The sequence below is a fragment of the Sinohyriopsis cumingii genome, chromosome 15 (genome assembly GCF_028554795.1).
Source record: "Sinohyriopsis cumingii isolate HCF-2022 chromosome 15, ASM2855479v2, whole genome shotgun sequence".
NCBI classification, from domain to species: domain Eukaryota; kingdom Metazoa; phylum Mollusca; class Bivalvia; order Unionida; family Unionidae; genus Sinohyriopsis; species Sinohyriopsis cumingii.
In genome coordinates this window covers 17,587,024-17,612,022 of record NC_142975.1, presented here as the reverse complement: position 1 = coordinate 17,612,022, position 24,999 = coordinate 17,587,024, and the positions used below count along the sequence as shown (strand labels likewise).

General features: G+C 36.2%; 1 protein-coding gene across 4 annotated transcripts in view; it reads left to right on the top strand.

The window, feature by feature from the left end:
* Positions 1–24,999, top strand: part of LOC149781349 (uncharacterized) — a 93,105-nt gene that overhangs the window by 45,699 nt on the left and 22,407 nt on the right. For all 4 annotated transcript variants that reach the window (XM_089935438.1, XM_089935440.1, XM_089935437.1 and 1 more), the window contains 10 exons: positions 75–218; positions 5,073–5,263; positions 7,171–7,327; positions 8,342–8,490; positions 9,886–10,048; positions 12,975–13,116; positions 15,534–15,643; positions 17,728–17,811; positions 20,521–20,580; positions 22,250–22,337. In XM_089935438.1, coding sequence (XP_089791564.1) covers positions 75–218; positions 5,073–5,263; positions 7,171–7,327; positions 8,342–8,490; positions 9,886–10,048; positions 12,975–13,116; positions 15,534–15,643; positions 17,728–17,811; positions 20,521–20,580; positions 22,250–22,337 — 1,288 coding nt within the window. The remainder of the gene's footprint in view (positions 1–74; positions 219–5,072; positions 5,264–7,170; positions 7,328–8,341; positions 8,491–9,885; positions 10,049–12,974; positions 13,117–15,533; positions 15,644–17,727; positions 17,812–20,520; positions 20,581–22,249; positions 22,338–24,999) is intronic.

Below are 24,999 nucleotides of genomic sequence, written 5' to 3'. Positions count from 1 at the left end.
ATGTAGTCATAATTTTTCATTGTTGACCTTCAACAAGCATGCTTTTAGTAGTGTCTGCCTTTGTATTTTTCCAGCATCACTCCTACAGAACGTACCTGGGGATAACCTGCTTGATACAAATTTCTACAAGGAAACAAGACTTCCTGATTGATGCTCTTGAGTTACGCAGCGACCTTCATGTCCTGAATGAGATTTTCGCTGATCCAAAAATAGTAAAGGTAAGGCTTGTTAAGTAGGACATTTGTCTGATTTAGTTTATCCTTCAATTATTTTGCTTCTTATACAAAAGAAACCTAGTATAACTGTAATGTAGATGTATCATTCAGTTAAACACATTTTAGTATCCATTATTATCAGTGGACTGTGATTTTAGTTTTTTGTTGGGTATTAGTTTTGGGAGATGTTTTGGATGAATTTAAAGACCAGTTGAACAATGCTCTTTTTGTTGAAACAGTAAAGATCTCTTTTCTGTTTCACTAATATAAGTTCTAATTGCATTGTCTTTATTTTGCACGACTGCAAAAATTTATACCTTCAGAAAATAAATGATGAATTTATGGTATGTGTGTTTCTGAAGAATAAAATTGAGAAAATATCAAAGCCTGCCTGCAAAATAAATATCAGGAGCATTACATATAATGCTTGACAATTTCACATAATTATTCTTGAACTGTTAACTATTGTCCATAAGTCAGTATTGGCAACAAGCCAATAATGTGCGACCAACACGACCGAGGTCTGTTAGAAAAATGATGTGGTTTAGGATTCCTACTTGGTAGCCAGTAGTAATAATTGAAGGATGTATTATAATTTCAGAGTTTTTATTAGGAGCTAATTTTCAGCAAACAATACCTGCCAACTTCACCTTTTAATCCAGGCTAATTTTGAATTGTTTAGTATCATTTATTGGTAGGGATCATAGATATAGGTCAGAATTAACTATTAACTAAGAATTACCCAGCTTTGGATAAAAATATGGAAGACCCAGCAATATATGTTCTTTTGGCTTGTGTTTGCAGCTATTCAGGCAAACATTGTTTAAGCAGTGATTATACCTGAGATAGCCAGCCAGGACAAAATGCTAGCTAGTACATGGATAGTATAGTTATAATACCCAGGTTCAGTTCCCAGCTCTGATAGGATGATTGGTTGCTCATTTAAGAATGATGACAATCTCCATGGAAGACTGGTAATATTCCCCAGATTCCCTGACCCAAATTTCATCAGTACAAGTCGAGACATAAGACACTTGATTGGTCAGTTTGAAGTTGGATTTAAATTTCAACTAATCATATTGCTTGATTCATAACCCAAGTTTGAGTCCAGACTTATGTTCTGTTGGATGAAGTCCATATCTGGTTTCCTCCACTTGAAAGACCACTCAATTCAACATCTTGAACTGTCAAGAGTACAAGACCTCATAGGACATTCAAAATTATTTGTATGCATCCATGATATGCAGATTCTTTTTGTACTAAATATAAATTCATTGTATCTATTCTTGTACCTAATGTGTTTCATTGTACAATAAAACATGCTTTAAGTGGTCTTGTACAGTAAAACATGCTTTAAATGGTTGGTGTACAGTAAAACATGCTCTAAGTTGTCTGTGTACAGTAAAACATGCTTTAAGTAGTCATTGTACAGTAAAACATGCTTTAAGTGGTCTGTATACAGTAAAACATGCTTTAAGTGGTATGTGTACAGTAAAACTGCTGTAAGTGGTGTGTGTACAGTAAAACATCCTCGAAGTGGTCTGTGTACATTAAAACATGCTCTAAGTGGTCTCTGTACAGTAAAGCATGCTCTAAGTGGTCTGTGTACAGTAAAACATGCTTTAAGTAGTCATTGTACAGTAAAACATGCTTTAAGTGGTCTGTATACAGTAAAACATGCTTTAAGTGGTCTGTGTACAGTAAAACATGCTCTAAGTGGTCTTTGTACAGTAAAACATGCTCTAAGTGGTCTGTGTACAGTAAAACATGCTTTAAGTAGTCATTGTACAGTAAAACATGCTTTAAGTGATCTGTATACAGTAAAACATGCTCGAAGTGATCTGTGTACATTAAAACATGCTCTAAGTGGTCTTTGTACAGTAAAACATGCTCTAAGTGGTCTGTGTACAGTAAAACATGCTCAAAATGGTCTTTATAGAGCAAAAAATGCTCTAAATGGTCTGTCTACAGTAAAATGTGCTCTAAGCCATCTTTGTACAGTAAAATGTGCTTTAAGTGGTCTGTGTACAGCAAAACATGATTTAAGTGAGTTGTGTCCAGTAAAACATGCTGTAAGTGGTCTGTGTACAATAAAACATGCTCTAAGTGGTCTTTGTATAACAAAACATGCTCTAAGTGGTCTGTGTACAGCAAAATGTACTCTAAGTGGTCTGTGTACAGCAAAACATGCTTTAAGTGATCTATGTACAGTAAAACATGCTTTAAGTGGTCTGTGTACAGTAAAATGTGGTCTAAGTGGTCTGTGTATAACAAAACATGCTTTAAGTGGTCTGTGTACAGTAAAACATGCTTTAAGTGGTCTGTGTATAGTAAAACATGCTTTAAGTGGTCTTTGTACAGTAAAATGGGCTTTAAGTTGTCTGTAAGTAAAACATGCTCTAAGTGGTCTGTGTACAGCAAAACATGCTCGAAATGGTCTGTGTACGTTAAAATATGCTCTAAGTGGTCTTTGTACAGTAAAACATGCTGTAAGTGGTCTGTGTAAAGTAAAACATGCTGTAAGTGGTCTGTGTACAGTAAAACATGCTGTAAGTGGTCCGTGTATAGCAAAACATGCTCTAAGTGGTCCGTGTACAGTAAAATGTGCTCTAAGTGGTCTGTGTACAGCAAAACATGCTTTAAGTGATCTATGTACAGTAAAACATGCTTTAAGTGGTGTGTGTGCAGTAAAATGTGCTCTAAGTGGCCTGTGTATAGCAAAACATGCTTTAAGTGGTTTATGTACAGTAAAACATGCTTTAACACATTAACCCCTAGTGACGACTTAATGGGGCAGGAGGTAGTAGCCTACTGCTGAGCTCTGTAGCGTCATGGTCATGCATGATATACCAAAGTGGGTGGTATTATAGAAAGGTTGACAGATGTAGCTCTACAATGATACCAAATAATCTGGAATATCTAGTTGCACTAGAAACTACAGATTTAAAAACAACTAATTTTTTGGACCCGACTTTTTCTAAGGAAAAATTTCGCCCATGGTTAGAATCCGACTTTGTGTCTGGATTTTAGACTTTTTGGTCTCAGATCTAAGGCAAACCAGTTTGAACTGCAAACAGACAGATGAGCCTTTGCAAAAAGTAGGATAAGATGGGCATTTGGAATAAAGAGTGGTCTCCATACAAAAATAATGGGTCCGTTTAGCAAAAAAAAAGAACTCCAACTTTTACCCTTATGCTCATGCGCGAGTCAAATAGCCAATGAAAAACAATGTTTCTAACACAACTAGGCAGTATGCTATTGAAAGATAACCGGGGATTAGGTGTTTTCAGATTTATTCAGAAATAGCTTTCAAAATGTGTTTCCTACTCGATTTTCAGGCGAAAATGACAAAAAGCTCCAGGGGTTAACGTGTTAAACTGCATTATGATGACATCACCAAATTTGAATATTCCTTGCGTATTTAATCACTTGTGCATTGACATTGCACATAAATTGAAAATTTAGCAGTTCCTTGACGATTTGTAAAAAAAAAAATCCTTGTTAACACGTTAACCCCTAGCGACGACTTAATGGGGCTGGAGGTAGTAGCCTACTGCCGATCTCTGTAGTGTCATGGTCATGCATGATATACTAAAGTGGGTGGTATTATAGAAAGGTTGACAGATGTAGCTCTACAATGATACCAAATAATCTGGAATATCTAGTTGCACTACAAAATACAGATTTAAAAAAACACATTTTTTTGGACCCGACTTTTTTCTACCGAAAATTCACCCGTGGTCAGAATCCGACTTTGTTTCTGGATTTTAGACTTTTTGGTCTCAGATCTAAGGCAAACTGGTATGAATTGCAAACAGACAGATGAGCCTTTGCAAAAAGTAGGATAAGATAGGCATTTGGAATAAAGAGTGGTCTCCATACAAAAATAATGGCTCCGTTTAGCAAAAAAAAAAAAAAGAACTCCAACCTTTACTCTTCTGCTCATGCGCAAGTCAAATAGCTAATTAAAAACGATGTTTCTAACACAGCTAGGCAGTATGTTATTGAAAGATCACCGGGGATTAGGTGTTTTCAGATTTATTCAGAAATAGCTCTCAAAATGTGTTTCCTACTCAATTTTCAGGCGAAAATGGCAAAAAGCTCCAGGAGTTAATGTGTTAAGTGGTCTGTGTACAGTAAAACATGCTTTAAGTGGTCTGTGCCAAGCAGGACAAGCTGACATGATTCGTAGGCAAAATGTGTGATTTGGCACTGTTATTAATTAACATTATGTCTTAATGAGAAAATTTCACACCCTACTTTCACTGTATTGCATCTGATACTGCAGTAAACCAGTTATAAAATGACCAGGATAAGTGCAGTCTTTGTCTTGTCTGTGAATAAGTTTTTTTTTCTGGATGAGTTAATTGCATAGTTACTGTAAAGGTTCATATACTTTGTTGTTTTACTGATCTTGCCATGTCATAAAACCAGCACACAATGCATAAAATGTCACATTCACAGATCTTGTCATTAGTTCATCTTAGCACATCAGTTTAATTCTTTTGTTTATCAAGTTTATCCATTTATTATTTATGTCATGGATGATTTATGTTTTGGCTTATGGCTCCAAATAAATTTACTGAATAAGTGTTATCAAAGCAGACTTTACAATTTTCACATGGGATTAGTAAATGTTATCATATAGTCAGCTTTGCAGATTTCAACACTGTAAATTGCTCCATAGACTTGTTGTGAACTAACACCTGTCTTGAGTGGCCACAATTTATTGGCAGAAGGGCTGATCTTTAAAGACCTAGTTTTACTGTAGTTGGTCTGAGTTCAAAGTGCTTGCTGTACACTCAGCTTAATGCTAAGTCCACAGTTTAACAACAGCTTATGACTTCCATGTTGCAGGTGTTTCATGGTGCTGACATGGATATTGATTGGCTACAGCGGGACTTTGGCCTCTATGTGGTTAACATGTTCGATACAGGTCAGGCTTCACGTGTCTTGAATTTCAGCCGCTTTTCTCTGTCACATTTACTTCAGCAGTTCTGTGATGTTGAGGCTAACAAACAGTATCAGCTGGCAGATTGGAGAATACGGTTAGTATATATATATATATATATATATATTTAACTTTGTTGAGTGTTATTGTCTATTTTTAATTCTGAAAATTTTCAAGTAAAGTTTTATGCGTTTTAACCATCATGATCAACCTGTTAAATAATTTCCTACGATTCAAGGTCTGAGATCCTGCTGCCTATTTCTCCAGGCAATAAATATTCAAGGAAATTGAAATAAAAGAAACCTCAGATGCAAACAAAAATATATTGATCAAAATCTGTAACAAGCAAAAACTGTTGTCCAAAATCCATTGTTCTTTCATCATATTTGAACTGCTAAATATCTAACCTGAATTATTCAACCATTATATTTCTTTCTTTGTTAGCTACATTAGCACCTGAGGGAAGAGTCAATAAAAACATGTCAGATTGGAAATTATGGTATTGTTATTATTTCTTAATTGGAATAACTCAGTGTCCTCTATTAGCAAACAGAGAGATGTGAAAAATAATAACTGGTATATTTGGATTAATTATTTTTTTAGAATTTGGTGGAAACAAAAGGCAGAGTTTGAAAAATATTATAAATATGGGCAATGGTACAGGTAAATTGTTTACATTGAAGAAGTTATCTTCCATTTTGAATTTTGATCTGGATATTTGTACTGCAAAGGCTCATTAATTCTGTAATTATTGGACATATTTGATTGGCTGTCTATTTCAGACATGTGATGCACTTTTTAAGACAGAGGGTGTTGAATTATTCAGATTACTATGTATCTGAAATCTGTGCTTTGTGGTGTCATCCTGCTTTGTTTATGGTGTTGGTATTTATAGACAGCACATTCCATTGGTTACCATTGAATTAATTTTTTACATTTTGAGAGGGCAAGACCTGGCCAAAACAGACCTGCCAACCCTTACAATTTTGCCTAAGTCTTAGGGAAATTACCCATAAAATACAGACTTACAGAATAAAAGCACAAAATCTGGATTCTGGCTTTTCTGTGTTTGGTTTGAATCCGGGTTTCATATTAGATTTCAGTGGAATTGGTCAGGGAACTAGACTAACTTTACCAGAGTTTCTCAGATGCTTTAAACTGTAGTAAAGAAGAATAAAATGGAAATATTCAGATTCTTAGGGAAAAAGCAGGAAGGGTAACAATTATGTTTAGTGGACTTCATCTGTTGATTGAGTATGTCACATGGCATGATGGCGAGAAAGATGATTGCCATTGCCACTGCTTTTTTAATAAGGATTACCTCAAGTGAAGAGATATCAAGAAACCATTGAGCAACCACTGAGCACTAGAGTTTGGAACTGTAGTTTGCGAAATTGCACTGGATGTAATTAACTTAAGTTTAACTGTACAACTCTTGAGTTGAACACAGTGTTTACCGTTTGTGCATCAGTCTTGGATCCCACTTCTTGACTTTTAAAAAGCATGTATTCCAGCTTGACAATAGCAGTACTTGATATTTTGTTACACCTTACTGAAAACTTGCCCAACTTATAAAAAAAAAAATTGACTGCCTTATTGAGAAGGTCTTGTTAGGGTTGGCAGGTCTGTAAAAGGCCCATGTTCATGCAGACAAAGTTAAATGATTCTTTGAGCAAACTAGACAACACAGTTCCTTTCAACCCACATGGTTAAAAGAATTCAAGCTGGTGAGGTATGAGGAAAAACAACTAATGGACTGTTCTTCGCGTAAAACAAATTCAATAGCTGAACTGTCACCATTTGTCAAAGGTACAGACAACTTGATTTTTCTGTGGGATATTTAAATTTTTAGTTAAGGTCAGTGCACTTTGAAAGTGGGCCAGTAGCTTAACAAATGAATGCAGAAGAGTGATATATTGTATAAAAGACTACAAGGGACTGCAGCAGGAATTTGTGCAATATTGTTATAAGCAGAGTACACAGTATGTATTAATCTTTTGACAGGCCTCTTCCAACAGAGCTGGAACAGTATGCAAGGGAGGATACTCACTATCTGCTTTACATATATGACAGACTGAAGAACCAGCTGATTGAGAGTGGTAATGACCAGAAGAATCTAATAATGTCTGTACTCCAGAGGAGCAATCAGATTTGTGCAAAAGTAAGAGAACTAGACAGTTAAATCCATGATGGTTAAATCCATGACAGTTAATCCCATGTTAAATCCATGACAGTGTTCAAGCCAGAATTAAACTTTCAACGGTTATAATAGCCCTTGGGTAGAAAAAAAGGACATTCATTTTCTCATCTCAGGGTCTAAGAATTGGATTTTGCAAAAGAAAATACTTGTAAATACCAAATTACATCAATATGGGAATGTATTGTACAAAAATGGGATTCAGATTTGTTAGAATTTATGTTTCCTTATTGTGTAGAATGAATGATGGGTCTCATTTTGTTACAGACAGTAGTGAACAGTTCCGTCAAATAAGGTAGTTGGAATTGCTGAAAAGAAAAAAAGCAAGCAAAACCACTCAGAAGCACAAATACATACTGACAACATAAAAGCAGCCTATTAAAAGTACTAGTACATACTGACAACTTTTGCACTTGATTGAGTCATAGACTTGTAGCTTTGTTGTACCTGTAATTTGTTTTATATGTAACATGGTTACTTACTCATATGTAAGTCAGTGTAATTCCAAAAATCTTAAAGGCATGGTTTTTATTACCTTGAGTAAAAGGATGTATCTATGATGTGTATATATTTTAACACACATTGCTGATATCTGTGCTGGATAAGAAAATTGTGCCGTTAACATAAAAGACCCTCATTGGTGCAAAGCATGGTCTATGCCAAGTATGGCCTTTACCTGTAATAAATCAGATTGAAAGTACTTAACAAATCTTACTTGAAATAGTGTTGGTGTGTATTCTTTTAAATGGATCAATTATTAATATTTTACTACCTAACAGAATGTATGTTAACATGCAGCAGAATTCACTTTTTCAAGGCAGAAAGTTCATAAATTATGGCTGTTTGATGTGTTACACAGTAACAACCCAAGTTTTACAGTACCTGATACATTCATAATACATGCAAACTATTTACCTATGAATTCCTTCAGGTTTACACTCGAGTACATGTAAACAATTTACCTGTGAATTCCTTCAGGTATACCGCAAGCCAGTGTTCCAAGAGGATGATTACCTGGACTTGTTTAGGAAGAGTAAAAAGGTGTTCAACAGTCAGCAATTACATGCCTTGAAAGCTCTGTATGCATGGAGGGACAGTGTGGCACGCATGGAGGATGAGAGTGTCAGGTAATCTCAGTTATAATTAGTATTTGAATGTTTACTGCTGATAGGAATGTAAGACCCATTTTTGAACATTTATGGCCAACCAGCATAACTCACTCTCTTTGCTAAGATTTCACACAGTAAATACAAAAAATACATGCGTAATGTTAGGCGATTTCTCTGTTAAATGCACACTTCAAATACTTTTACATTAGGAAGATAAGTTATGTAACCATTAAAAGCCTGCAGTCCAGGAAAGTAAAAGTTTCATCTTTCCCATGTAGAAAAAGGGAAGAAACTCCTACCCATTACCTTCCGTTAATACTGCTAGGTGAGTTCACAAAGTATATATTTGAAAAGGATCATGGTGTTTGGGGCTTCTTAAATTTGGATGACTTTGTCAGTAAGATTTTTCTTGTAACTATCACATCACTTTGCTGTATGATATAGGGTTGTCTTTTTCCATTCTCTCTTGTACTTTATATGTCATTATTCAAAAGTTCCAAAGAACTTTTGGAGTTTTTTTTTTTCAATTTAAAAAAACAAACATTTCTGATGACATCTTATGTCAAGACATTTTTAAAGTTTGGAAAATGATTGCAATCCACCATCAATGTTTTGTTACTAAAATTAGAGAAATTTCCAATGGCTTATTCAAAATTAGATAAGTTTCGCCAACAGAATGATGATGGCAGGGTCTTATAAGTTGTACAAATAACATAAATCCACCATCAAAAGTGTTTGTGCCCTTACAAGTAGAAAATCGTGAAATGACTTCTGAAAAACTGGTTAGCAAAATTCGAACAAATTATGTTGAGAGCTTTTGGAATTTAGGTCTTTTAAGTTTATGCAAATAAACCAAAGTTACTTGTCAGTTTAGGTACCTTTGCAACCAGATTTGACAAAGAGTCTCTGGGCATAAAGATCATCTATAAGTTCCACATTGAATATGGCTTCTGTCATTAAAAATGAAGAATCTGACAATAATATGTTCAAAAATAGATCAGTTTAGACTGAAGTTTTCAGTCCTCCATATTAAAAATTACAAATTAAATTTTAATAGACAAGTGATTGAACTTTTTGCCCCTATCTGCTTGACCAATTTAAACCAACATTTAGCAGATAGCCTTAAAGCATGGGTACCTGTCAAGGTTCTTCAGATGACTTCAGTTCACCATAAAATATGGTTGCTGTTACTGCAGTTTTAAATGTCATGGGACCAATTTAATCAGTCCTTACTGGTAGCATTATGACATCAGGGTTGATCTGCTCAGATGGCATGGCCCATTGATATTACATTTGCTTTTGAGGCCAATGTAAGACAGGTAAGTGATATTAGGCTTCTTGAGCCTCTTCTTTTAGTGTGATGCTCATCAGCTTTAGAAATGAACATTTACTCTTTCTTTTTTTTTTGTATAGCTATGTGTTGCCAAATCACATGTTGCTGCAGATAGCAGAGATATTACCACGTGAGAGACAGGGAGTGTTTGCCTGCTGTAACCCAATTCCCCCACTTGTGCGTCAGTACCTAGTGGAGATGCACTCCATAGTGATGGAAGCAAAACAGACCCCTCTTGTCAAGGTGGGTTTTTTAGGCTTTGTACCTGGAAGTGCACATAATGCTGTTGTTAGCTGCATTGGCAAAAGACTTATAGGATGTTCAGTTGTCCATCATTTTTCAGTCTGTTGGAACAAGTTTGTTATCACCTCGTCTTCTAAATTACTTGGAGGATTGCCATGAAACTTGACACACACATTCATCCCAGCATATTATGTTCATCCTGTGATCGATTTGATCCTAAATGAAAATTGTGCTGCTATGGAGATCCAATATGGCTGTCACAGTGGTCATCTTAAAAATCTTGTTACCACTAAACCTTCTGAATGTATGGTCATATCAATTTGGGGTTTTCACTTAAAGACTTTTTATGATGTCTCCTTGGTCCTTGATGAAATGTTTGTGATCTGAAATCCAATATGGCCACCTTGGTAGCCATCTTGAAAATCTTGTGGGGTTTTCTATTGCCATTTATCCTGAATGGTTGGTCATATCAACATGGGGTTTTCTTTAAAAGACTTCTATTGGTCCTAAATGAAAAACGACATTGCTCAGACATCCAGTATGGCAACACAGTGCTCAGACATCCAGTATGGCTAACACAGTGAAAATCTTGTTATTGCTACTCCATCTGAATAGATGGTCATACCAACATGGGGTTTTCACTAAAAGACTTCCTGTGGTGTTTAAATGCAAATGGTACCAGCTTAATGTCCAATATAGCTAACTTATAGAAAAACTTTATCTGACTTAATGGAAAATTATTGACTGCCATGCAGAGAAGGTCTTTTTAGGATAGGAGGTCTGGTTGATGGACATGAACAGAAATGCTTATCTTTCTGCAAGATTGGAAATTTATGAATCTAGCTATGACATTAGAAAGGAAGCATTGAACTCTCACAGGGTTTTCCATAGTGGTTGTAGACTTTGAAAGGAAGCATTGAACTCTCGCAGGGTTTTCCATAGTGGGTGTAGACTTTGAAAGGAAGCATTGCACTCTCACAGGGTTTTCCATAGTGGGTGTAGCCTATGGAACCTATTACTGTGATGTTGTGATCCAGTTGTTGCAAATTGAGAAAGGCTTTACAGTCTATATGCATGGACAAAGGTTTCAGTATTACCGGACCCCTGGTGATTTTCTCTAGACAACTGAGACTTCATTATCAAAGACTGGTATGTGTGTTTTGTAGAAAGCAATTTTGAAGTTTGATGGGAGTTGTCATTATGAAAAGAAAGAGTTGTTGAGTCTAGGGTCTTTCTTTACCTTTAAACAATGTAGAATATCCACAACTAAACCAGACTGTGAGCTGTTTAAAGAGGGTTTATCTCTCTTTTAAGAATTCAGTCAATGCAGGAATTCTGTTAGAGGCCACTGGATGTTGTTTTAGAGCATGTCTATTTGAACTTTTGGTGTGATAGCAAAGCCTCCTGCCAAGGTAGCAATAACTGCTCTGGTGATACCAGTTGTTTGGTGTGGTGAATGTAAAGAGGGCTGTGGGAGTGTTTCTGCTTGAACATGGTGATCTGCAGGGATTCACTGTGCAAAGTATCAAAGGTCTGAAATTGCTTTTGGATGTCTGGGAATGATGAGGTAAACCGTTACTGAGTCGAGTCTGTACTGATGATAGACCTGTCCTGTTCCAGTCCACATTGCTTGTATGAGTCTGGTACTGAATTATGTTGGATGGTTGACCAGATTCATTATTGGTTACACTGGGCATCTGTGATAAAGGTGGGTGGCTAGAACTGGCCTGACCAGGTTGCAGATGCTGCCTTTGTCTTAGTATCCAGATGTGATATAATGGGAAATATATAACTGAACCCAGTCCCACATGTTGAAAGCATAGTTCAAGGCTGTGTTGGAGCTGGAGGGAACATGGTCTAGATCATATGATGTCCAGTGCCGAAGTCTGATACTGGCTATCCCAGAAATGATCATTGTAGCCAGAGCCAGGTCCTGTATGTAGTGATGGAATTTTCAAGACTGACCATGGTGGCTGCTGTACCATGTCAGTACTGACCCAGTGGTCTGTGCTGTGATGGTTTGAATTTCATCTGAATGGGTGATCTTCCCACCTGCATCGATTCTGTCATCAGAAAATTGGTGTCAGAGTTAGTTTTGGTAGAAAGACTGATGCCATTCAAATCATTATTTTTATATTTGTAGACACTTATTTGATTGGGTTAACTGCATGGCCATGACTGCTGTCCATCTTTCTTTGGACCAGTAATAATTTGAACTATACTGCATGCTATTAATACAGGTGGAGTGATTATCCGGAAGTAGCTTGAATTGCATGCATACACAACATTTAATCCTCCTAGGATTGTTCTTGATACCTGTGAAAGCAAAACTGGCATATACAGGTGAAAACATTCAATCATCATATTGAGCTTACTGTGAATGCCATGAATTAAGATAAATATGATAGGAAATTACAGAAAATGATTTTATTTTTTGGATTAAATGAATATTTACTTGATAAAGCTTAAAATGGTCAAGTATGGAGATGACTTGTAAGTACTGTCAGCCACTATTAAGAGGTGCCTGTTATTGTATGAAGAAGTTGGGCATTTCAAGTGAAAAATATTCATGTTTAACAAGGAAAGAGTGAGATTTTAACAGAAACAGGTGAGGTTTACCTCCTTGTGGTGAAAAAGCTCGAAAAAATTATATGCACTGCTAAAAGGCACATTGTGAATAATAATTGCAAGGCCATGTGTAAGAGCGTGTATGATAGATTTTTGTGATAACAATGTTATATTTGATAATTTGAGGGTGAAACACCATAAGTCAAAACAAACTATATTATAGTCACCGTATTATCATACATATTTTGAAATCACAATAGGAACAAGCTATTAACATTATGTTAATATATATGTTAGATATTTTATCAGTCAGCTACTGTATTACATTAAGTACAAGAAGTGATTATTTTACCTTCAGGTTGAAGAGCCAAGTAATCCAAAGCTTCCCTCTAGCTTCCAGCATCCCAAGTATGATGTTAACAGTCTGCTGCAGTGTCCACATGATCTGTCCCACCAGGACCAGACAAATGTATTAAAGGAGAGCATGGACACCAGTCCAGGTCAGACAGGACACATTTATATATACAGTAGAAACTGTCATACTCTGATCTAAACTGTATAACAAAGTTTGTTTGCCTTCCCATGGCAGTATTACTCTTTTTGGTTGGTCACACCATTGTTAGGATTTGTATTTATGCAAATTTTTCAGTCATTGTTGTTAGCATCGATGTTTCATGAACTTATATTTAGCTTTTAAACTGCTTACAGAAGTTGTATTTATTGCAGATTGTGCTAAGCTTAATGCTATTTCTATTTGAATAATCATGTATTAGGGAAGTTGACAGGAAAGCATTCAATCACTGAAGTTCTGATTTCTGTATGTGTGCCATTAGCAGACCTGCCAACTCTTACAATTTTGCTGTAAGACTTACGAAAATTACGTTTAAATATGGACTTGTGGCATACTAGCAAAAACTACTGAAAAATGATTGTTGCCACAAAATCCGGATAATTGGTTCATCAGTGTTTTTTGGATCCGGGTTTCATCAGGGAACCATACTAACTTTACAGCAGCACCCCAGATGCTTTAAACTGCATCTGTTTGTTCATGCTAAGCATCTGCATGATCAAACTGTTGATTATGGAGTTTTTACAAATGGCATACAGAAAGTGATGCATGTTTAAGATGAAAGGGTAAAGGGTAAATAAGCTTTCTAGAAAAGTGATAGACACAGAAGAATAAAAAGGAGTATTCAGATTCTTGTGAATAAAAGCTTTATTGGACATCACGTGCCAATTTGAGTATGACTCGTGGCAGGAGATATGATTGCCGTTGGCATGTGAAATGGAAAAGAATTTCCAAGAATTATGTCAAATTGAGAGATAGCAACAAGCCATTGAGCTGCAATCGGGTTTGGAACTAGGGTTTGTGCAACTGTACTAGTGGTAAATAAAGTCTAATCCTTTACAAACTTTTCATTTGAACATAATATTTATCATCAATGAGTGGAATTTTTAATTACGTTTTTCTAGCTTTACAATAGCAGTTATTGATATTTTGTTATCTCTTACTGAAAACTGGTCAATCTTACAGAAAAAAATCAACTACCTTATTGAGACGGTTATATTATTCACTGGTCTATCCACCTGTTCCCCATTTATTTTCTGCACAAAAGTGTTAGTTCTACCATTTCAAAGTTTGTAAATAGCTTGCATTTTGTGTAAGGAAGAAACTGATGAATTTTGGGCTCAAAAGGTCGAGGTAAGGATCGCAGGTATTGAAAATAGACAAACTGTTTCCACACATGAACTTGACTTGTATACCATATATGTTGATCAAACTTATAACTGGCTTACATAATTTTAAATAAGAAAGACACCTTCTGATTTTAGGGTCAAAAGTTCATAAGTCAAGGCCACAGTGACTCAAAGAAGAAAAATGATTACCACATAAAATCTTGAGTTCTTTATCACCTACTTTAATAAGACTTTGTGAATGACCTACATTTTAGACCAGGAAGACATCTATCCATTTTGGGGTCAAAAGTTAAATGGTCAAGATCACTGGGACTGTATGAGGACAAATGTATGAAGGACAAATGATTTCCTTAAACTATGAACTGTATCACATGCCATTGCTAAACTTTTGTAGATGGTTTATAATTTTAGAAAATGAAGACATCTATTGATTTGGGGGTTAAAAGGTTAAGGTCAGGACCATAGTACTCAAAGAAGGAAAACAATTTCCATAAAATAACTCGAGTCCTATGCCACTAACCTCCCCTCTGTAGGTTCAGGGACGTAGAACAGGCCCCATACACCCTGCATGTCAAGAGATCAACATTTATTACTACACTGAGATGCCTTTCATGATGACATTCAAAAGATCTTAGGTTTTTTAAAAGAATGTTTATATAAAAAAAACATTTATTTGTAATTTGAGTATTTTACCCTTTTATTTGCTTATATCTGTGTTTTGTATACCTTTTTTTTGGATAGCTTTTTTGGATAGCTAAACATACTCGGGACTATATAGCCAGGATCGTGCTGTTGTGCCATTATACCCTATGCATGCATACATATGTGTGCCACACACCATGACCAAGCTTTGTGGATTGCTTGCATCAAGACAAAGACACCTGTTGATTTGGGGGTCAAAACATAACTCATGCCCTATCCAGAAACCATGACCAAACTTTATAGATGACTTGCATTTGAGACAAAATGAATGCCTATCAAGTTTGAGTCAATAGGTCCACAGTCAAGGTCACCAAGACTGAAAGAAGGAAATGGTTTCTGCAATATATCTTCATTTCTCTGTCATTTGCCTTTTCCAGATGTTGATGAATTGCATGTATGACAAGGAAGATGGTTATTAATGTTAGTTTCAAAAGGTCAAGTATATGACCAGTGAAAGATTAATACTATGTATCACCTGGTGTTTGTAGGATGTATTGTTTATGGTTCTCTTGTTTAGATCTGAAGTTAACAGCTGGGCAGTCATCTTTATTCCTGGATTCTAAGCATGGGAGAAACTTAATTGTTGTGGTGAAAGACAGTCCCATCTTGACAGCATTTGATTATTCTGTGAGTAGTGCATGAACTGCTAATAACTTTTTCATTTCAGTCATATCAAATCTCTTTACATTTCTTAATTTCCAGGACCATAAATAACATAAAATTAGCATGCACACATGTATTTGTAAAAGACATACATATAGTTTTTCTATTATTCAGTTACTTTTTTTCTTTCTTTCTTTTTTGATAAAGCCCAGTGGGTCAGCCTAAACAGATTCAAATAGCAGGCACTGGGCAGTCAGAAAATTATATCTTGGGCAAGGATTTGCAAAAAATTTGTAAAAGTGGGGGCGGGCTTATCATCGGGCATGGGCCTATCATCAGATCAATATGGCACAAGCAAACACATACATAAAGATATTCAGTTATTTCTTATGTAGCTGCACAAGTCTTAGACTAGAAGCGCCTATGTGATGGCCCTTTGTTTGTCTTTATCCATGTTTTAGCACAAGTTATTACAACTTATCCAGAACAACTTAGAGAATTGGCATGAAACTTTACATCACATTCATTGCAAAGTCTAGTTGGTGTTAAATGAGAATGGTGCTGGTTAGATGTCCAGTATAGTCACCACATTTTGAAACTTTTCTTATCACTACTCCAGAATGGATGGCCATATCATCATGGGATTTTCACTAAAAGATTTCTAGTGATGTCTAGTTAATCCTAAATGAAAATGGTGCTGACATCCAGTATGGTTACCATGGCAGCCATGCTGAAAATCTTTTTATTACTACTCCACTGGAAGGGATGTCTAGTTGGTCCTAAATGAATAAATGGTGCCACTTGTACATCCGGTATGGCTACCAATCTTGTTTTTGCTACACCACCTGAATCGATGGTCATATTAGCATATGGTTTTCACTAAGAAAGACTTATGATGATGGAGCCACAGTGGCTCAGTGATTAGCATACCGTACTCAGTACCAAAAGGGTGCAGGTTTGAATTCTACCATTGGATCAGTCAGGGTCAGCTACCTGTGTGTCCATGGGCAATGCACTTGATTCCAATTGCCTCTGCACTAAATAGGCTACTTCTCTTGCTGTGCTGTAAAACACCAATTGAATCCAAACCCAAACTGCTTGTGATGTGAAGTTTATCCTAAATGAAAAAGGTACTATCTGAGATCCAATATGGCCACCACAGCAACCATCTTGAAAATCTTGTTATTGCTACTCCTCATAAACAGAAAGTCGCCTCAGCATGGGATTTTGGCTGGTCCAGTATGGCAGCCAAAGGTGGCATCTTGAAGATCATATGACTGGAAAGTCTTATCAGCATTGGGTTTTCACGGGATGACTTCTTATGATCTATTTGGTACTTAATGAAAATAGTGCCAAATCTGACCTGACATTGAGTATAGCTACTATAGAAACCATCTTGAAAATTTTATTATTGTTACCCCTATATGTAAAGTCATATCAACACAGGCTTTTCATCAAAAGACTAATTATGATATCTAGTTGGTACTAAATAAAAATGGCGCTGATCTGACTTCAAATAGGTGTGCCCTGGCATCCATCTTGAAAATCTTATACTCCAGAATTGATGGTCATATTGACTTAAGGTTTTCATCAGCAGAATTCTTATCAATATCTTGTTGGTTCTAAATGAAAATGATGCCCAACAACATCCAGTTTGGTTTCCGCAATGAACATATTGAAAAACTTTCACTCTTTTCTCATGAATGGATGGTCATATCAACATGGAGATTTCACGGTAAGTCTTCTGATGGAGTCAGGGGTGTTTGAAATGAATATGTTGCTGATGCTAAATGTAACATGGCTGCCAGAGTGGCTAATTTGAAAATCATACTACTCAAGAATATTGGAGACAGCTATAACACTAGACAATTATGAAGAAGAAATGAATTTGCCTTGATTTCCTGGACAATTTTCGGGACAGTAGAGCATCAGTCTCTATGAGGGATGCTTGTTTATAGTTACAGTTACAAACCTTTTAATTTCACCTCCATTCACTATCAGATTGTCCAAATGAATAAGAAGTCAGTTAAAATTATATTCAGTAATTGAAAATTTAAATCTTTGTCCAGTTTTTCTTCTTGAGCTCATTGGAACTTTTTCTATTACAGAAACATATAAAACAGCAGCAAATGACCAGTGCACAAAAGAAGGCAGCAAAGATAAAGTCCTTATTTACCAGTCCATTTGAAATGGTATGCATTTTTTTCTGTCTTCAACATGTAATTTGCCTGTCTTTGGTAAGTAAATGTGCAACATAGTTATCTCTTTTCCAGTAGTGATAGAATTTTTGTTTACAAGTGTTGAGATTATATGCTTGAATTCTGTGTTTATATCTTTTAAAGGTATTGTAACACTGTTGACAAGCAAGACAAAACCATTGTTTTATCAGCAGATATACACATCAGAATAGAAATGCACACAGTTATATTGATTCATAATTATTTTACTTTTTAAATTAAATTCATAGTAGAGTTCATTGTTGTAGTAAGTCAGCTGAATTCTGTGCGTTATGGCAAATGGAATGTTATACAGCTGCCTTGACCTTAACATTTGACTGAACTTATATTAGGAGTGCACAGGTCAGTTAAAATCAGTTGTGGGTTTATTGCCTTTTGTTTAGTCAAATATGACAGCTTGTTTTGTTGGGGGGGGGGGGATTACGCCTAAAGTTCACATTGATGAAAAGAGAAATGTCACAAGCATTTTGTGTGAATTGAGTCTGTTGTTAAAACTTAGTAGATTGTTGATTTAACTGTTTCATACATGCCAACCATTATGCTTTGGCATAATCATTACGCATTTTTTTCACTAAATTACACCTTATGCGTAAATGTATTCAGATTATGCATTTTCAATATATCCCCTCCCAAAAAAATGATTTAGTTTCATCATTTTTATTAACTGCCATTAATCTTTCAGACCGTATCCTAGAAAAGATGGCTTCTACGTAACTACAACATAAGTGTAGGCTTGTCCATAGACTTGCATACACTTTCCTAACAGTATTATGTTCTATTTATAGCAGCTGCCCTATTTCCAAGAAACATGCTGGTTTCTACTTTCAAACTTTTGACCTTGGTTTCTATTTATAGCAGCTGTATGGCTTAGTTAGGAGAGATCAGACTGGTTTTCTAATTTTTAATCTTTGCTCACAGATTCTTTGTTCTAATTCATAGCTGGTACAGAACAAGTCTATAGGTATTTGGCACTAAAAGGCAAATCAGCCTAATTCTAGTCAATGCATGTTCTAGAGCAAAAATGTTTATCAAATAATTTCACATATGGATTAGAAAAAGACGAAAAACCGATTTAAAGATGAGAATACACAAATTACACAATACAGTTTTCCATTCTAGGGCAGCTTCATGCCCATTTTAGGCTGTGTGGAAAGGATTTTAACATTCATCATGGTGGTAAAACAAAGAAACCTTGAATTAGCTTGTTTTACTAAGTCCAGTACTAAGGCAACTTCTTTTTTACAGCAGAACATAACTGTGGACATGAATTTTATAAATGCAGAGGCGTTATTTACCGAGTTCTTAATAGAACACGGACTACCCCTAGCAGTAGAAGACTATGTTGGTCCTTTGTTCAAACAGATGTTTCCTGATTCCAAACTTGAAGAAAATATACATGTGCAAGAACAAAATTATCAGATATTGTTAGGTGTTTAGCAGATAATTTACTTAAAATTGCAGAAGCCATGAAAATTGGGCCGTTTAGTATTGGAAAAGACAGGAGCAGTGATTATGATGACAAAAAGTTGTACCCAGTCTGTGTAAGAGACTCTGACAACAAAATGGGCAAAGTTAGAGTGCTCTTTTTCATTCATTACCATTATTAACAGTAGATTCCACTGGAGAAAACATTTTTTATTTGCTTGATAATGCTTTGAATAAACATAAGTTGGCAGAACTGTATGGGGTTTTCAGCTGATAAAGCCTCAGTAATGACTGGAATTCATGAAGGAATTGCATACTATATTTTGAAAAATGTCTCCATCAGTGTACATATCAGGTTGTCCACGTCATATGATGCACCTTGCTGCAGGAAAGACTGTTGATAAATTAGAAGACTCCTGAAGTATCAAATTAGCATTCTACCTGACAATGTACTTCATGCGGACAGAGATGATGTGCAATGGCACCTTATTTCCCAGCTAAAAGACCCAATAACTGGAAGATATATATTTCCTCTTCTTTGTCAGGTTATGAAAGGAATATTGGTTCTTTACCATCCTAATGCTGACTGGGGGAGATTGTTCAGTATTGTTAACAAAAATAAAACTGGAATTCAGATCCAGGCTCTGCAACCCAGCACTTAGTGCTCTACTGGTGTGTAAAACATTTATAGTCTCAGCTGGTACAAAGTGTTTTGAAATGCAATATGAGAGTCTGTTGCTTTTTAATGCTCGAAGTGCTGTATATGAAAACTTGAAGCAGTAATTGATGTTAAAAGACCAGAGGGGTAAATAAATCATTTTGTACATGTGCTGATTGAATTTTATTGTGTTATATGTGGATTACTCTTTTTCTGCTCGGAATACTCTTTTTGTCCACTTGTATTACACTTTTTCCTCGCCAGGGGTTGGCATGTATGCTGTTTATGGGTTGTAAATTGTTGAGTTAGCTGTGTATGGGTTGTAAATTATCGAGTTGTTTATGGATTGTAAAGATTTCCATCATATGGATAAAAGCGGTATTGTGACATTATAAAAAAGTCATGTTACATCATTTAAAGTGAAACATGTATGCACTCACACTGTAACGTTCATTTCATTACCCTTTCTCTCTCTCTCTCTCTCCTGTTTGTTACAACTCCAATGAAATATATATTTGGTTTAAATTTCAAAAATGTATACCCTATTTTAAATCTAATAATTGTTACTTCTTAATTTCCAGTTTTTGCTGCCAGAGGACTTCGAGTCGTCTGATGTACAAGGAGATACTAATTTAAATAAGGTTTGTTTTTAATACATTACACCCTCATAAAAACTTGTAAAACACTCACTGAAGTAACTAATCATAAGTGTTCATTGATGAGAAATGTCTGTACCAGTCAGTTGAATGACATCAACAAAATGAGGGGTAGTTTTTATACCAGTCAGTGGTCACTTGAATGACATCAGCGAAATGAGGGATAGTTTTGTATACCACTTAGTGGTCACTTGAATGACATCAACAAAATGAGGGGTAGTTTTATACCAGTCAGTTTTCACTTGAATGACATCAACAAAAATAAGGGGTAGTTTTTATACCAGTCAGTGGTCACTTGAAAGCATCAGCAAGATGAGGGGTAGTTTTTATACCAGTCAGTGGTCACTTGAATGACATCAGTATTGTGAGGGTTAGTTGTATACCTGTCAGTGGTCACTATAATGACATCAACAAAATGAGGGGTAGTTCTATACCAGTCAGTGGTCACTTGAATGACATCAAAAAAAAGAGGGGGACCAGTCAGTGAGTCACTTGAATGACATCAACAAAATGAGGGGTAGTTGTATACCAGTCAGTGGTCACTTGAATGACATCAAAAAAAAGAGGGGGACCAGTCAGTGGTCACTTGAATGACATCAACAAAATGAGGGGTAGTTGTACACCAGTCAGTGGTCACTTGAATGACATCAACAAAATGAGGGGTAGTTGTACACCAGTCAGTGGTCACATTAGTCAAAGAGTGCTACATGTGTACATATGGTATGATCCCCAACATCATCAAGATTTTGGACAAGTTTAAATCTGTTTATTTGGAAAAGATTTGTATTAGATCATAGTAAAATATATAAAATTGGCATGATATAAATGATGGGAGATTGTTTACATTGGGCAGTGTTCTTACAACTATGCAAGTCTGCTGAGTGAAATGGTTAAGTTACATAAGCCAAGTGAGCAATATCAGGTTTACTTGGGTCTCAGGTTTGGAATGGGGAAGATGCAGTGATGTTAAACTATGTATGTGACGTGGTAATAGGTGTCTGCCATCTTTCGGGTAAACTTTCCTTAGTATTGTTAGTGGCAGGAATAGTAATCAGTCTGACCATCCCATATCATGGATATTGGGATTCCGTTGGGTCTTTATTTAATCAGACCAGCTGTTGTGACTAGCTGACATGTAAAACCATAGTCCAGTAGCCCAAAGTATTGCACATGCTAGGGACTTAGGAGATTGGTAATTTGCTAAAGTGCTATATATTATAAAATAGGACCTTAGAAATACAATATTATTTAGTGTGTCAGATATATGCTGGACAATTATGTTACTTTTCTTTAGCATGCATTATCTATCTCTGTCTATCTGTCTATCCATCCATCCATTCATCCATCTAAAATTTAAACATCTTTCACTTGTATCTCGTATTTGATCTTGTAGTAATATATGTTGTTTATGTTTATTTGTAAGGCTTTGTATTCCAAAAGTTGTTTTGTGGTTCTTTTCCTTTACATGTTTAGAAATTACCTTTGTATCAGCACCATATATCCAATATTGTGCTGCACTGTCTTTAACCCCATATGTATGTATGTAAGTATGTATGTACATCCTTTCACACACACACACATAGTTATTTGTGATGGAAGTAATTATGAAAACTATTTCATGTGAAAATTAATAATTTCACATTCATACTTGCAGCAGCAAGAAAGATTCTGGCTGCTTAGAGGTTCAAGTGTCAAAAGAAAAGAAACAGAGGATAAATCAGACAGTTCAGAAACACCATCAGGTAATTTATTTCCATAAAGCATACAAGTTATTCAGGCAGAAATATTTATTAGCTGCTCATCAAAGGTTGTTAGTTTTTTCTTGGTTAGCTTGGTTCTTTGATTTCTTCAATCTTAAAAGCTCAGATCACCAGCTAGTAGAATTGTCACCCACACATCACCAGCTAGTAGAATTGCCACCCACACATCACCAGCTAGTAGAATTGCCACCCGTACATCACCAGCTAGTAGAATTGCCACCCACACATCACCAGCTGGTAGAATTGCCACCTGCATATCACCAGCTAGTAGAATTGCCACCCACACATCACCAGCTAGTAGAATTGCCACCCGCACATCACCAGCAAGTAGAATTGCCACCCGCACATCACCAGCTAGTAGAATCGCCACCCGCACATCCAGCAAGTAGAATTGCCACCCGTACATCACCAGCTAGTAGAATTGCCACCCGCACATCCAGCTAGTAGAATTACCACCCACACATCACCAGCTAGTAGAATTGCCACCCGCACATCACCAGCTAGTAGAATTGCCACCCACACATCACCAGCTAGTAGAATTGCCACCTGCACATCACCAGCTAGTAGAATTGCCACCCACACATCACCAGCTAGTAGAATTGCCACCTGCATATCACCAGCTAGTAGAATTGCCACCCGCACATCACCAGCTAGTAGAATTGCCACCCGCACATCACCAGCTACCCAAAGATTAATAGCATGTTGGGAATATCAATTTTAATCTGTTTGGAGATATTTTCTATGTTCTGCACATGTCTTTTTTTGCACATGGTTATGCCCCCTCCCCACCCCTTCCTGAATGAATTCATTTAATTATCACTGTCACTAAGTTATGTCATAAAAACCCTGGTACTGGTGAGCAACAACCAGGAAGATTATACGTTTGAAATGGTTTATCATTGAAATAAACATGTTCAGTTGCATTTCAGTGAAAATGTTAAAATTAGAGGCATGAAAATAAAATATTTCAAAGAAGAAACCTTTTATCACCTATAATTGTATAAAAACAGCAAATTAATATTTAGATAAAGCTTTTATGGGACTATTTCAATTTCTCCTTCAAATACTTCCCAAATCACATGAACATTTGGAAAATAAACTCTACTACCTCCCAAATCCATCCTTTGTCAAAATTTTATCTTTAGCATTTGTATATATTATAGGGAAGAAACTCTAACTCATTAGTTACCCTTATCACCACTAGGTGGCTTCCCATCAACTGGATGTTTACAAGCTTTAAGGTTTTGCTGATGCTATGAATATAGAACAGGAAGGCCTCCCATAACCCTTGAATATCATTGTGGATCATCATGGATGCACTATCAGTAAGTTCAGAAGGGTTTGGGGCCTATGCCTAACCTCCTAGATATTGAATGTCAAAACTGCAAACTGATTCTAACAGCCCTTTCACGTGTGACAAGTCCTGGGTAAACACACTGCTCAATCTAGTGATAGACATTCCCAGAAAAATCCCGATGATGCAAAACCTGCACAAAAAGTGCAAGTCTCAGGTGGTTCATTCCTGCCCTAGACATCTCCTTAACACCTGGCTGTCTTGTTGGGATAACTTTGCAAAGAAAGGAATTTCATCATTCGGTTGTGGAAAGAATCTCACAACTTGAGGAGGCATTTTGAAGGCTTATGAGGGAAAGTGATTTTTTCAAAGACTTGTGCAAAGGTAAAAATCCTGAGTACAATTCTGCAGTTGGCTAACTTGTTTCTCTGGCATTTTGAAGAGAAAGAATTGGTTCTGATTACTATCCATAATGTCCGACACTTTCAGTCACGATGGTAGAAGAGTTATTGGTCATAACAAAGATCTATCCGACCTGCTACCCAATTTCAAGTTCAACATGCCATAATCTCTCACCCTGTTTCCGGAATGGAATCTTTCATGGGTTATGTTTTCTCTCTTTGATCATGATGCCTGTCCATGCCCTCAAGCATTACTTGAAGGACATGGGAAAAGTTTTGGTGAAGAATGTCTCTTTCTTTTGGTGAAGAACAATATAGAGAATATAACTGCTTAAGCCCTAGCTTGATGTGTACAGCAATGTGCTCTGAAGCCTCATGACCATGAGATTAGAGAAGATTATGCAGGCCTTATATTCAATCTCGATATTTTGATCTGAGACATTATAGAGCTCATGGCTGGCATACACAGTTGACTTTATTGACTTTTTATCTTTTTGACCTAGAATTAAATCTGATAGGCCTGTGGACTAGATGACTGCCAAAACTATTTGATGTTATCACCTTATTTGCACATATTAAGTTCTTTTGCTGGAGTTGCCCAAAAATTTTATTGGTAGGAAGAATTCATTATTTTCTTCATATTTTTGCATGGCTGTCATGGGTTACATGACCATCATTTGTGCTGCTATCATGTGAAGAGAACAGGTTATCCATCATATACAGAATCCAGCCATTCTTTCTCAAAGGGTACCTGAGACAGAAGTAGGATATCAACATTTCATCCTTCAAATACCTGTTCTGCTGATTTTTATGTGATCCTAGCATGTATTCAATAGAGAGAGGAAATATCTTGATCAATTATATTCCTGTTAGAATACTTACAGATCAGATTAAAATAAACCCATCCAGATCTACCCACAGATGCAAGCATTCATGTTGATGTGTCATT